This window comes from Cololabis saira, chromosome 11 (assembly GCF_033807715.1).
Source record: "Cololabis saira isolate AMF1-May2022 chromosome 11, fColSai1.1, whole genome shotgun sequence".
NCBI lineage: Eukaryota > Metazoa > Chordata > Actinopteri > Beloniformes > Belonidae > Cololabis > Cololabis saira.
Window position 1 is genome coordinate 3,909,619 of NC_084597.1, and position 16,018 is coordinate 3,925,636.

The following is a 16,018-nucleotide window of genomic DNA, read 5'->3' on the forward strand; positions in this document are numbered from 1 at the left end:
AACAAAAATAATACTTCAGTGTCATGAAGGTTAGAAGGCATTTTCAATCCTTTTGTCTGTATATTATATATACTATATATATTAATAAGTGGTTAACAAAAACTGTCCACTACTCCCCACCTCTGGGTCTCAAAATAATAATAATAATAATAATAATTAAAGCTGCAAGCAGCGATGAACGGGCCCTTGCGCGTGCAATTTTCCCCCATAAAGATTAAGGACTCTTTATGTCAAACCATTCAAAAAATATTGCAGAAAACTATCAGATATCGACCAATCAGAAGAAGGGGCGGGGCTAATTTGCACCAATTATGTTCAAGGACTCAAAACTGAGTCCGATGAAACCACCCACGAGTCGTTATGTCAAACCATTCAAAAGTTATGGCAGAAAGTAGGAACTATCAAATATGGACCAATCAGATGAAGTGGGGGCGCGCTTTTTGGCGTCTATCGTCGCCATGGTAACACTTTTGACTGAGAAAAGTAAAGAAGTAAAGTAAAGAAAAATGTGCGTCGCAGGATGGAGACGCACATTTTGATGTATAACACATCTGGGTGCACGTTACGGTTCGGGCCATATTAACGGATGAAGACATGGCATAAATTGCGCCAAAATTACACGATTAATTCAAAATGGCCGACTTCCTGTTGGGTTTCGGCCATGTCGCCAAGAGACTTTTCTTTAAGTTGTGACATGATACAGGTGTGTAGCGACTTTCGTGCATGTACGTCAAACCGTATTGTGGGGCTTGAGGCACAAAGTTTTCTAGGGGGCGCTGTTGAGCCGTTAGGCCACGCCCATTAATGCAAACCATTAAATATCACATTTATCACCAGTCCTGGATTGGTGCAAAATTTGGTGACTTTTGGGGCACGTTTAGGGGGATAAAAGGCCCTCCTTTCGTCGGAATAAGAAAGAAGGAAAGAATAAAGAAAAATTCCTACAGATACAATAGGGCCTTCGCACTGTAAGTGCTCGGGCCCTAAAAAATAATAATAATAACAGTGGCACAGTATTCATATGAGAGATGTCTTGAGGCTTTGTCTCTGGTGTAAATTCAGCTACCGCTGCAAATAAAAGCTCACACGATGTGGATGAGACCCCTGCTGTGACAGTATGAAAACAAAACAACAAAGTAGTTTAATTAATGCAAACCAGCCATAAAATGGGATAAAGCAACTACACTTGTATTGCGTGGGGGCACAACAAGTAATCAGAATTAAAATATTCATGTCAGTTAGAAGTACATGGAGACTAAAGATGGTATTAATTAAAAATAATAATAATAATAATAATAAAAATGTATTAATATATATATATATATATATATATATATATATATATATATATATATATATATATATATATATATATATATATATATTTTATATATGTATACAAATAAAATAAATATCTATGATATGTTAAAATATATATGATATATATTATATATTAAAAATCCTCTTTATTTATTATATTTTATGCATATATATTAATGGTTAATGTTGGTAAAAACCTAAGGCATATATATGCAGAAAATAAAATAAATAAAGATGGTATTATGGGGGAGTAAAAAAAGGAAATATAATTCAATTCAAAACAAGCAAATTTCTTACAATTTACTCAACACTTATGAATATTTGTCAAAAGTTTTTGAAGTTTTTGAGTTTTGTAATTTATATCACTCCTTAATGTTTGCAGAATATGTGTTAAAACAGCCGAAATGGATAAAGATTTTCAGGGTTTGTGAGCAGGGGATATGATTTAATATCATGAAATGGGATTAATTATTACAGCACAAAAAACAAAAAAAAACAACCATTACAAGCGAGTGTGTTAATATTAGTCTTCAGAGCATCAGTCAGTGGTTACGGAGTGATTACTTACTGATGAATGTTTAATGACTGCATGTTTATTCATGATTTTTGATCAGTATCTGTGCAAATTACACCATGTTGAGTGATCAGTGTGTCGGAAATGCAGCAGACTTCCCCCCCCCAAAGGATTTCTGTGCAAGTCACAGAATATTTTCTCAGCTAAAATACTATGATGAAGAAGAATAAAAAAAAAAAAAAAGACAAAATTGCTCCATAAGTGTTTATCATTGCTTGACACAAACAGCAAAAGGACCATCGATTTGAGGCCTTAATGATCCACAGAACCGTCCTCCAGCAATGGAGACGGCTCATCAATTTAATTACTTTACAGCACAGTTCCGCCTCGGGGCTGTCAAAAGTCTGGCATTAGAAGTTTCCAGTTCCTCTACTTATGGATCTGCCAGAAACAAACCGGAGGTGGAAAAAAGAGAGGATGCCACAACTCTTATCAGTAAAGGTTTGCTTTTTCAGGAAATGTCTTTAGCCAACAAGTAAGTAAATGTTTTCACATCAAAACCCCGGAAAAGTGACAGGGCTCTAAAACGCTACCAAATTGTGTCAAGTGAAGCCACTGGACTGTTGGGTTGTCGGTCTGAACCTCTGTTTCTGCAGCCTTGGCAGGGGACATTTTAAATTAACGTTTTCAGAATCTCACTAATTATGGAGCCTCTCTGGGTGGCCACGAGTTAATATCTTGTGGCCACGAGATAATTAATGCGTGACCACGCATTATGTATCTCGTGGCCATGCATTAATTATCTCGTGGCCACGCATTAATTATCTCGTGGCCACGCATTAATTATCTTGTGGCCACGCATTAATTATCTCGTGGCCACGCATTAATTATCTCGTGGCCACGCATTAATTATCTCGTGGCCACGCATTAATTATCTCGTGGCCACGCATTAATTATCTCGTGGCCACGCATTAATTATCTCGTGGCCACGCATTAATTATCTCGTGGCCACGCATTAATTATCTCGTGGCCACGCATTAATAACTCGTGGCCACGCATTAATTATATCGTGGCCACGCATTAATTATCTCGTGGCCACGCATTAATTATCTCGTGGCCACGCATTAACAATTCGTGGCCACGCATTAATAACTCGTGGCCACGCATTATTTTATTTTTTTCAAATGTCACCAGAGGGGCTCCGTACTAATTCTTACTGGGTTTTCCAACATCACTGACCCAACTTTTAATATACTACCTGCACCTTTCTGACAATATTTCCAGCTAATATATTACCAGAGAGTAATAATTGTGAGGCTTTTAGTGATTGTTTATTGACGCCCGACTGTGGCTTGTGCCATTCAGAATATACTAGGGCTGAACGATTAATTGCATTTGCGATAATATTGCGATGTGATAAAACGAGATTTTCTAACCGCAAAGGCTGCGATTTGACCAGTCACGTGATCTGGTCACGTGATCTGGTCACGTTGCCGGCAGGGAAAAAAAGTCAACAGTGCCGTGTGTCCGCCTGTAACCTACTGTATCTACCATGGCCTCAGTGTTAGGGCTCGGCCAGGCAGGGCTTTATAAATATATGGGCTTTATAAATGTATTAAATATATGAGCGCGGAGTCGGCGTGGCGAGGAGCTGTGCGCAGCGCCGAGCACGAGCCGGGCGGGCAGTCGCGCTGTGAAGCCGGATTTATGGTTCCGCGCATAGACGGATTACCGCATGGGCAAAGTGGGCGTGTGCCCAGGGCCCTGGAGCCAATGGGGGCCCTCGGCTTTCAAACATTTTTTTTTTTTTTATGTGTAAATTAAAATAAATTTACAAGCTCATAGGGCCCAATGATAGGGCCCCGTTTTGTGTGATACATTCATATATAATCTTAAATTGTAGGCTATAATTACGATAAAATGTGCATTGTGCGGCCAGTGTAGACTAATTCTTACTTTACAACTGTCCTGAACGCATCAGAGCTGTGAGCCAACGCTGATTGGCTGGAAAGCCTGATTTATGGTTCCGCGTTAAATCGACGCAGTGCCTCCGCGCATCGCCGCGTAACCCTACGCCGTAGGCGCTGCGTTGGTTTAACGCGGAACCATAAATCAGCCTTAACAGTTAGAGCCAATTTGCCGACTCGGCAAATTTGCGGCCATGAAGGAGATGAACGCTAAACTTTAAAAGAGGACTAAGCATGTACAAAGTTTTATGGAAGAGTCAACTACCATTGGTGAGTCAGTGTAACCTTCATAAATAATTTCTTTATCAGAATGTTGTTGTAGCCTTGACCACCTGCCTATTTGAATGAGCTTTGTGTTGTTGTCAACTAGACTGGAGTCTATTCTCTGTTCTAGAGCTCAGAAATTATGTTATAGACCGCTGTGTCTATATCTATCTAAATAGATTGTGTAATGTTTTTTTTGTATTTAAGCTGTATCAAAGATGGAACTGAGTCAGTCCGTGACTGAGTTTTCAGCGCCGTGTGATTGACAGCTGTCAGGCCGATGTGTGTGTGTGTGTGTGTGTGTGTGTGTGTGTGTGTGTGTGTGTGTGTGTGTGTGTGTGTGTGTGTGTGTGTGTGTGTGTGTGCTTCTGAACAAGTTTGTGACTTTACTCTGCTTTCTGCAGCATAGGCCTATAGGTTTGCTTAGCTCAATAAAAGTGAGAATGAATGTTGTTTGATGGGCAGGATGATGTTGTTGAACGTTAAAATGACTATCAGACTATCATAAGGGCCCATGGAGAATGCTCCGCCCCCTCTGTACTGAGACCCGCGCTCCGCCACTCCGCCATCCACAATCACACGGTGTGATTGTGGATTCTCTGCGCCATTGTGTGACCAAACTGAGTGCTTGGGGAGGGCATGCACCGTGCACGTAGGATATTATTGTAGGTAGGGGCCCATAGCGAGTTTGTGTCCAGGGCCCGTGGTCATGATAATCCGTCCTTGGTTCCGCGTTAAATCGACGCAGAGCATACGCCGTAGGGTACGCGGCGAAGCGCACCGTACGTTGTGCGTACCGCGTACCCTACGGCGTAGGTTCTGCGTTGGTGTAACGCTGAACCATAAATCAGCCTTAAACCACCTGCAGCCCGTCAGCTCTCCGGAGAAGTTACAGAGCGGCTGCGAGTTGCTGGTTCGTTTTGTTAACTCTGTGAGCTTTATTGGTTTGTTTGTTAGTTTGCTGGTGTTTTTTTTTTCTCTGTGTGATTTTTGAGTTATTTATGAAGACGTTCTGAGTTCCCTGTGAGCAGTACTCGAGGGGGATGAAATAAAAAACGGTCAAAATCATCCCCTCCTGAAATAAAAACAGGCCAAATCATCCCCCCTTTCCATCCCTTATGTCATTTCATCAATGAATGTGGTTTTACTGCTATTTCAACATTTAGAGTCATCACCAGAAAAATAACACCAGAAAAATAACTTATTTGACAATTTTCACCTGTTTCAAGTCAATTTTTCCAGTGATGAGTCTTGCTTTAAGTGTAATGAGATTTTTTTTTTACTAAAATGAGACATTTTAACTAGAAATAAGACAAATATTCTTGTTAAGATTGTGAGTTTTTGCAGTGATCCATGTTACTTATCCTGTGAAGGACAGAGTCATATTGATAAGTTCAGAAAAGTGTTTTTTATTGTTGTGTTTTGATGTATTTGATGTAAGCCCAGTGGATATTTAAAGCTTACAGAAGGCTGCATTTAACTGCTGCTATGTCATTCCTGCAGTATTTCTGCAGGTGTTTTGGTCACTGCTATTATTTGTTATATATTTTATTATTTGTAATCAGCACAAATTATCTGTCCCCATATGATCAAATCCACCATCCCCCCCGATATTTTTTTTTACAACTCGAGTACTGCCTGTGAGGAAGGTTTTTTGTTCCCTGTGGGAGTTTTTCTGTGTTTTTCTATCAAACTACGCCTCGTTTTGCCTAAAGTTTAACCCAGTTTGGTGTGATTGGGTTCAGAGAGAACGACCCATGTGTAGACGTGTTAAAGAGGTAAAGGCACAGATTTGTTTTCTTTATTATTCTAATCTGTGCTTTAAATAAATCTGGCAATGTTTATTATAAAACAGACTGATTTATTGCTTGTGTAGTTGAAAAATACTTGAGAACAGGACCTTGAAAAAAATAATCGCATATTAAATCGCAATCGCAATATTGAGGAAAAAAATCGCAATTAGATTATTTTCAAAAATCGTTCAGCCCTAGAATATACTGATTCTACGATGAAGGAGATACATTTCACGCAGAAAAAAAGAAACTGTGTATCTGAAACGGTGGATTGATGAATGGAAAGTACTTGGCCTGTCATTGGAAAACATATCACTCGCACAAACACATAAATTCACACAGACACAAAGCTACAGCCACACGCCGACATTATATCTAATCAATCAAGACGGGAAGAGTCTCGTCTGGATCACATCAGGCATCTCAAACTCTTTCGGAGATGACATGAACAAGGATCTTTAAATAACGTATCGGGGGAAGACACGCTGAGCCGTGTGCCAGAACTATCGGCTGAAGGGTCTATTTATTCCAGGGGTGTCAAATGTGCGGCCCGCGAGAAGTTTCCAATGCAAAAAACTAAATGTTAATTTACTAAAAAGGAAGGCATTAATAATTGCCGTGAATCGCAGCATATCCGATAATATATTTCTTCTACAAATCCATCGTTATTCCACAAATAGAGCAGTTTTCAACATTTTTTTAGTTTTCTAGAATGCATTTGCCGATTTTATTTCTTTGTAGACGGTCGTTAATTTTTATTAACTGACTACTATTATATATTTTCGCAGGAAAAATATCACTGCTAAAAAAGATGATAGAAGATATTTATTTGGAGAATTTCAGTTTTGAATACGAGGATAGTGACAAAGTAAAACAGTTAAAAGAGAAGTGCTGATTTTTTCGGCACACTGGCGTGAATATCTGCGCCAATTTTTAAAAATAAATACACTTAATTGTACTGGAAAAATATCTAAATCACAAAGAAACACTCGGATTTAATAAGAAAGATTTTGCTTTTAATTAAATTTCCCATAAAAAAGCGAAATATAAAAAAAACATACTTGTTTCTGTTTATCTTTGTAAAATTATATTAAAAGTATCTTACATGATTTGAAAAAAGAGTGAGAGAAAAATGAGAAATTTCAAGAAAAGATCCTGAAGAAATATATTTTACATAATTAGAGTGTAAACAAAGTGCATATTTGCTTTAAAATTAACTAAACTGATATTGGATCAGATAAAATAGTAAAAAAAAAAGAATTAGAAAAAAAAATGTTCGCACCGTTTTTGTTATTTTGAGCGTGTGGCCCTCGAGAAAAAAATTGGTCAAATCCGGCCCGCCAAGCAAAATGAGTTTGACACCCCTGATTTAGACAGCTATGATCCCTGGGTAAATTGCTGGACTAAATTGAAGGTGAATCTCCTGGAGATCAGGACAAATGTTTGCAAATGCTAAGAAAACCCTCCTCACGGTGAGAGGAAGCAGGTGATGTGCCACCTCCTTCCCTGCAGGGGTCGATCAGAGTCTGAAAGCAGTGAGGATCTCCCATGATGAGCTCCAGGGAGTCGCTGGAGAATGTGCAGCTCGGTAATCTGGGAAATTAGGAGTTTGACGACGACCACATGGATGATTTGATGTTAAAGTTAAATTTTACTTCGTCTAAGCTTTTTTTTTTTTTTTTATATATCTCAATAGACCGGTTGAAGGACTGGGTGGGACTTGAATAGATATGTGCCAATATATATATATATATACACACACGTGGACAAAATTGTTGGTACCCCTCAGTTAAAGAAGGAAAAACCCACAATTCTCACTGAAATCACTTGAAACTTACAAAAGCAACAATAAATAAAAATGTATTGAAAATTAAATAATGAAAATCAGTCATTACTTTTGAATTGTTGATTAACATAATTATTAAAAAAAAAACATTTATGGCTTTTTTTTTTTTTTTTTTTAATAATTATGTTAATCAACAATTCAAAAGTTGCATTTCCTGGTACAGAAGAGTATCAGGGCCAGGCAGGAGAAAAATAAAAATAATATTTTAGAGGAGGAACATTTTTTTTTCATTATGCACTTTTATAAAAAAGTCGAAATGCTGAGAAAAAAGTCAAAATGTTGAGATTAATGTTGAAGTAGAATTTTGAGAAAAAAGTAAAAATTTCGTGAATAAAGCCGAAATGTCGAGAAAAAAGTCAAAATGTCGAGAAAAAAGTTGAAATGTTGAGAAAAAAGGCGAAATTTCGACTTTATTCTTGAAATTGTATTTCATAATTAATCTCGACATTGCAACTTTTTTCTCTAAATTATATTTCAACATTAATCTCGACATTTCGACTTTTTTCTCTAAATTATATTTCAACATTAATCTCGACATTTCGACTTTTTTCTCGAAATTATATTTCAACATTACTCTCGACATTTCAACTTTTTTCTCGACATTTTGACTTTTTTTCTTGAACTGCACAATAAAAAAAAATCTTTTCCTCTCAAATATTTTTCCTCCTGCTGATACTGAACCTGAAACTCTTCCATATGCTGGAGAAATAAGTCACAGGCATTACACGATGTAGAGAACTACAATCCTTAAATGAATAAATCAGATAAAATGGCCTCACCATGCAGCCTGACGAGTCCAGCTGTCGATCAGACACACACTTGAAATTCTTCTTGCAGCCGCCGTTGTCTTTGGAGCAGTCGCGGACGGGGCCGAACGACGCCAGCAGATCCTCCACCGTCTCGAAGTACGTGGACATCATCGCCTCTTCCCTGCAATGCAGGAATGAGGAAGGTTAAACGGAAATAAAAAGGTGCTTGCATGTGTTTTCACATTGTTATTAAGGACACGCCGGAGCAGGCACAGTCAAATTAAAATGAATACTTGAGCAGCCGTGCAGAATCTCCACCACCTGGAAGGCAATCATTCATAGCGCCGCTTTTTATGTGAAATTAGGAAACCACTCAGACTTGTCCAAAGAAAACTGTGTTTTTTTTTGTTTGTAGTTTAGCTGCTTTAACCTTCCAACTAGGGATGGGCGGTATGGACAAAAAAATGTATCACGATAATTTCTGGCATTTATCCTGATAACGATAAAAATGATGATAGAAAAATCTTTCTTTCTTTCTTTCTTTCTTTCTTTCTTTCTTTCTTTCTTTCTTTCTTTCTTTCTTTCTTTCTTTCTTTCTTTCTTTCTTTCTTTCTTTCTTTCTTTCTTTCTTTCTTTCTTTCTTTCTTTCTTTCTTTCTTTCTTTCTTTCTTTCTTTCTTTCTTTCTTTCAGGCTCCTTCCTTCCTTCCTTCCTTCCTTCCTTCCTTCCTTCCTTCCTTCCTTCCTTCCTTCCTTCCTTCCTTCCTTCCTTCCTTCCTTCCTTCCTTCCTTCCTTCCTTCCTTCCTTCCTTCCTTCCTTCCTTCCTTCCTTCCTTCCTTCCTTCCTTCCTTCCTTCCTTCCTTCCTTCCTTCCTTCCTTCCTTCCTTCCTTCCTTCCTTCCTTCCTTCCTTCCTTCCTTCCTTCCTTCCTTCCTTCCTTCCTTCCTTCCTTCCTTCCTTCCTTCCTTCCTTCCTTCCTTCCTTCCTTCCTTCCTTCCTTCCTTCCTTCCTTCCTTCCTTCCTTCCTTCCTTCCTTCCTTCCTTCACAAAAACTTCATCAACAGGAATTTATCGTTTTTACCGTGAGATACAAATTCTTACCGTGGGGAATTTTTTTGACGGTTTATCGTGAACGGTAAAATATCATCCATTCCTATTTCCAACTAATGTTTTGCTGCCCATTAAAAGGTATGAGACTGAGCTAAATGCTTAATTATTTATCAATTTTGATCCTGAAAATGAATTAGATAGATGTGTCAGGTTTCTTCTCAAGAGCTCTGTTTACTGTTAACTGTTAGCATGGAATGTGTTATCTTGTAGCTACGCTTCAATGTTTTTAAAACAGCTCAGTCCCTGGAGTCGTGCGGTAATGGGGTTCACATTCATATCCGCTGGTTCATGTCCAGAATAGAAACACGAGCACTGGAAGTAGCAAAACATGTTTGTCATGTTAAGTTGAATCCTGCAGGAATCAGCATTCACCGTCCAGTGGGCACAAAAGTAAAACCACCTTTTATTTCAAAGACTTTTGCAAAAAAAAGTTGTAGCATCTTGTTCCCTGTAGTTGATATTTTGAATTGAAAAAAAAAAAAAAATAATAATAATTCTGTTATTCGGAAGAATATTAGGTCCACTGAAGAAAAAAAATTGAATTTTGAGAAAGAAATTCAGACTTTTGACCCATTTTTAGAAAGCTAAAAAAAAAGAATTTAGGGAGGTTTTTTTTTCATTTTTTTAAAAAAGTCTTTTTTAAGACTTTTTTAGAAATGAAAGAAAATTCCTCCCTAAATGACTGAATGAAGGAATTCTGATTTTAACCTCAGAATTCTGAGATTAAAGTCAAAATAAATACAATTATTTAAAATAAATAATAGAAACAGAATAGAAACACAAGCGCTGGAAGTAGCAAAGCATGTTTGTCATGTTAAGTTGAATCCTGCAGGAATCAGCATTCACAGTCCAGTGGACCCAAAAGTAAACCACCTTTTATCTCAAAGACTTTTGCAAAAAAAAAAAAAAAAAAAAAAGCTGTGCAACTTATTTCATTTCTGTAGCAACAAAGAATTTATACATTTTAGTCTGAGTTTTGCAAACTGCTACTTGGTGTTTAGTATTAACCTCTGGTTATTTTGGAACTTATTTTGGCGTTTAATCAGTTTTCTAGTCTGGTTCTTATCTCCACACTGCAAAAACTCAAAATCTTACCAGGAATATTTGTCTTATTTCTAGTTAAAATGTCTCAGTTTTAGTCAAAAAAATCTCATTACACTTAAAACAAGACTCATCACTGGAAAAAAAACAACTATTTTCACCTGTTTCAAGTAGATTTTCACTTAAAATAAGTAGAAAAATCTGCCAGAGGAACAAGATTTTTTTGCTTGTAATGAGAAGATAAATCTTGTCCCACTGGCAGATTTTTCTACTTATTTCAAGTGAAAATTGACTTGAAACAGGTGAAAATTGTCAAATAAGTTATTTTTTTGGTAATGAGATTTTTTGACTAAAAATGAGACAGTTTAACTAGAAATAAGACAAATATTCCTGGTAAGATTTTGAGTTTTTGCCGTGCACAAGTGGAGTTTTAGTGTTTATATAAATAAATACATGTCAGAGCCGACTGGCCATGGCCATGTGGGGTCCCTCAAGGTTCTGTTTTAGGACTTTTTCTGTTCCTACTATAAATGTATCCATGAGGACAGATTCAAAGCAAATTTAGTCAATAGCTCATGAACCAAACCCTGTGGAAAAGAATCAAACCGAGTAGGTACTGGTGGAAAAGTGCCATGAGAGGCTTTTCCCAGTGACCATCTGCTCTGCTGGAGGATTGTGGGAAGTCGTATTGGCCGCATCAACACGGCAGATTGAGCAGGCAGGAAGTCAGACAGAAGAAAGGCAGAAGAAATAAGATGCCAAGAGCTTGTTCTGGGTCCGACATCAACGTTAAATTGACCCACAGGTTTGAAATTCAGGGTGTATGTCGGAGGAAAGTTTAATTTTAGAAGACAAAAAGTACATTTTGACACTGATTGTTTTTATTATCATAATCACAGAAAGAACAAGGTAAGATTTTAGAGATTATAACATGATTCTTACGCAATTGTGAGAATCATGTTGTAATCTTTAAAAGATTAATTTCTTCACGCATTTAAAATTTACTGACATTTACTGTTGCTGTTTCTGACAATTATATTTCACTATCACGGTCGATCTGTCGTTTTGCTCCCAAAAAAATACCTTTACGGAACATAAACACCTCTAAATCCTTCTGGTGAAAGTAGTGAAAAATAAGACGCAGCAAAGCATCTTTAATAAAGTAGGACTAAAGAAATGGAAATGCTTTTACATGTACATGTGTATCTATGAACGTGTGCATGGCAACACCAAGACAGGGACTTACTTGTAGAAAGTATTTTTGAAACTATTTATATAATACCTTTCACAACATGCTTCACAAAGTAGGTAAAACCATTAGATACAGACAAAAAAAAGACAATATAAAAGTCATTAAAGTCATTAAAACCTTGTCTTAATAACTTATCAGGAGTGGCTACAGAGGAGGGCTGGAGTCTTGAAGACCCAGGTTCAAGCCCCTGGATTGCAACCAAAAGTCAACCACCTTGGGCCCCTGAGCAAGGCCCTTAACCCTTCCTGCTCCCCGGGCGCCGTGCCATTGCATGGCAGACCCTGCTACTAGTTCAACTAGAAAATGGGTTAAATGCAGAGAAAGAATTTCCCCATTGTGGGACTACTAAGGGTGTAACAATATATCGTGCCACGAAATTTCGCGATACAAAAACTTCACAATACATGTCGTGGAGGTGACAAAGTGTATCGCGATATTGGGTTATTAATATTAATCTATTGTGTTGACTAGAAATGCGCATCCGACCGCGACCACGGCCGCGACCGCACCTCGACCCGCGGACCAAAATCTTACTCCGCTCAGAAGAAACTAGTCCCGTTTTGAGCTCTGAACTTTTACTTATTTAAGGCTGGTGTAGAGTTAAGCCTTACCTTATTAAATTAAACCTTTTTGGGGTGGTGAGTAGGATAAACACGGGGAAACTTCTGCTGAGTTCCAGTGTACTTCAATGTCCCTCAACAGTGTAGGATTTTAGAACATCAACACAGCACCTAGTGCTGTATCACTCCGCCCAATCTAAAACATATTAACTACAGATAAACTGACTAGTGTCATTATAGTCCCTGATTTACATCAGAATATAAAGAATATATTTATAAAATAATGAACCCTGAATTACCAAAATAAACTTCTTAACAAAAATAAATCTCTTACACTTATAAGGTGAGCATGAATCAATCTTTTTATGATGTTAAATTGTATGTATTTATTTACTTTTATTTATTTATTTAATTTTAGTTGTTAAATTAGAAAGAAAAAAGTCAAATCATACATGAGAGAAACTATTCAGTTTGTGGCAAAATATTTGTACTTGTATGAAACTGAAGATCATAATGCAAACCTGACATTTACTCTTAGTTCAGTTTGTGGAAAATAGTTGGCCTGGCTTTCTCTTTAAAACTTAAACAGTTATAAAGCATTACAAACTGTAACAATAGGACAAACACACAGCATTGTTTTGTATTTTGTGTCTTTCAAATAAAAGACCATTTTTTCCAGTCATATGTTCCTCATTCAAGGTTGTTAAAAAAATACTGCTATAATATCGTATCGTTATCGTGACCTCAATATCGTGTATCGTATCGTGAGATTAGTGTATCGTTACACCCCTAGGGACTACTAAGGGAAGCTTTCTTTCTTAAAGTCCTCATCTTCATTTTGAAGTACTGTAAACTGTACGCACAAGCAAATATGTTGGCACGTAAATGTTTTATGTGTACTGATAATGTTAAAATTGCTTTGTTTAAAGCCTATTGTACTTCACTGTACACTGCCCACCTGTGGTGCAGCTACAGTAAGGCTAAGTTTAATAAGCTACAGGTGGCATACAATGATGCACTTAGAATTATTTTGAAGCTCCCTAGGTGGACGAGTGCCAGTCAGTTGTTTGTGCACAGTGGTGTTTCTACCTTAGACCCTGTCCTTAGGAATCTCATGTATCATTTTATGGCAAGGCTGAATGACTCAAAAAATGAAATGATTATGGCTTTAACCATGCCCAAAAAGAGCAGTACTAGGTTCTTTTCTAGTTTTTGGAGGCATTGGAGAGGGTGTTTGTATATTTTTTAGGTATGTTCTTATATGTCCTTTGTTGTTTTGTCTACTGTTGTTGTCTCTTTTATTGTATTTATATGGACCTATTTGAGTCTGAAATAAAGATTGAATTGAATTGAAGAACTCTACTTGTTAAATGAGGTTAAATGTAAATGAGACTCTGGGTCTCAATGACATTAGAGACATTAGCGTAAAACACTTTATGAAGTTGGGTCCATTTCAATGCAATAGTTTACTGGTTTGTGAGGCACCAGAGCGGCCTCCCCACGTACACGGGGATCAGGCAAACTGGACCTGGGTGATGAGGTGGAAAGGAGAGACCCCGCAGAGCGTGGAATGCCAAAAAATAAGGCTTTTTATTGTATATAATAAATAATTAATAATAATAAATAAAAAAAGAGATTTGTTCTAATTATATTGAACTGTTTTGTTTTTCTCTTAATGAATGAAATAAAGAATAAAAATAAAATTCTGACTTTTTTCTCAGAATTACATTTTTTTTTCTTCAGTCGCTCTAATCCTCTTCTGTAAATTTGTGACTGTAAACGCAACAAAAAAAAAAAAAAAAATCATATTTCCACTTCAATTTCAACTGTAAAGAAGAAGAATAAAATAAAATTAAAGCTGCAAGCAGCGATGAACGGGCCCTCGCGCGTGCAATTTTCACCCATAAAGATCAAGCACTCTTTATGTTAAAGCATTCAAAAAATATTGCAGAAAACTATCAGATATCGACCAATCAGAAGAAGGGGCGGGGATAATTTGCACCAATTATGTTCAAGGACTCAAAACTGAGTCAGATGACACCACCCATGACTGTGTATGTCAAACCATTCAAAAGTTATGGCAGAAAATATCAGATGAAGGGAGGGGGGGGCGCGCTTTTTGGCGTCTATCGTCGCCACGGTAACGCTTTTGAAAGAGAAAAGTAAGGCGTGTTGTCGCAGGATCGAGACTCACATTTTGATGTATAACACACCTGGGTGCACGTTACGGTTCGGGCCGTATTAACTGCCGAAGGAATGGCATAAATTTCGCCAAAATTACACAATTAATTCAAAATGGCCGACTTCCTGTTTGGTTTTGGCCATGGCACCAAGAGACTTTTCTTTAAGTTGTGACATGATACAGGTGTGTACCGATTTTCGTTCATGTACGTCAAACCGTATCGTGGGGCTTGAGGCACAAAGTTTTCTAGGGGGCGCTGTTGAGCCGTTAGGCCACGCCCATTAATGCAAACCATTAAATATCAAATTATTCGCCAGGCCTGGCTTGGTGCAAAATTTGGTGACTTTTTGGGGACGTTTAGGGGGAAAAAAGGCCCTCATTTGTCCGAAGAAAAAGAAAGAATAAAGAAAAATTCCTACAGATACAATAGGGCCTTCGCACTGAAGGTGCTCGGGCCCTAATAATCCATGTGTGATATCAGGCAAGCTGACAAATGGAGGAACATGAAACAAACTCTCTCAAATGTCAGCCTGATTCTTTTGGTCACAAACCAGCATTCAGATGAGTGAAAGATGGAGAATAGAAAGATTATTGCCTCAGTTCTTCTAAACTCTTTTCAAAACACGGTGTGACACACCCGTCTTAAGACACCGGCTCTTTCTGAAGCGCTTTCAGCTGCGCGTCTATCTTTCTGCACCGCTGGATCTCAGACTCAGCTGCAAATGGATTTTCAACAGAGTCAAACATGCCAGTGATAACAAACAAACCAGTGGCTGCATCAGTGGCTGCATCCAACACAAACACAAACAGCGGCGGGAACAAAGTGCACACTTGTCCAAACACGGCACCCACAACGAGCGGGGCTTGAATCTCTGGCAGAGCAGAATCATCCGAGTGTCTGAACTGAGTCCACACATGGCAAGCCAAGATATCTACATCGTACCTTTTTAGATATCTTAAATTAGGTTTTGACTAGTCAGAACCAAGTTGTAGATATCTTTAACTGGAATTATGACCAGTCAAAATGACGTTGTAGATATCTCAAACTGGAATTACAGATGGTCATTAGGGCCCGAGCACTGACGAAGGCCTTATTGTATCTGTAGGAGATGGGGTTTTTATTTTTTTCCTCTTTTTCTTTTGACGAAATGAGGGCCTTTTTTCCCCCTAAACGTGCCCCAAAAGTCACCAAATTTTTCACCAAGTCAGGCCTGGCGAAAAATCTGATATTCCATGGTTTGCATTAATGGGCGTGGCCTAATGGCTCAAAAGCGCCCCTTAGAAAACTTTGTTCTTCAAGCCCCACAATACGGTTTGACATACATGCATGAAAATCGCTACACACCTGTATCATGTCACAACTTAAAGAAAAGTCTCTTGGCGCCATGGCCGAAACCGAACAGGAAGTCGGCCATTTTGAAT

General features: G+C 37.9%; 1 protein-coding gene across 1 annotated transcript in view; it reads right to left on the reverse strand.

Moving 5' to 3' along the window:
• The window catches only part of LOC133454848 (astrotactin-2), a 178,366-nt gene that overhangs the window by 44,644 nt on the left and 117,704 nt on the right, over positions 1-16,018 (reverse strand). The window contains exon 9 of the mRNA XM_061733571.1: positions 8,484-8,634. Coding sequence (XP_061589555.1) covers positions 8,484-8,634 — 151 coding nt within the window. The remainder of the gene's footprint in view (positions 1-8,483; positions 8,635-16,018) is intronic.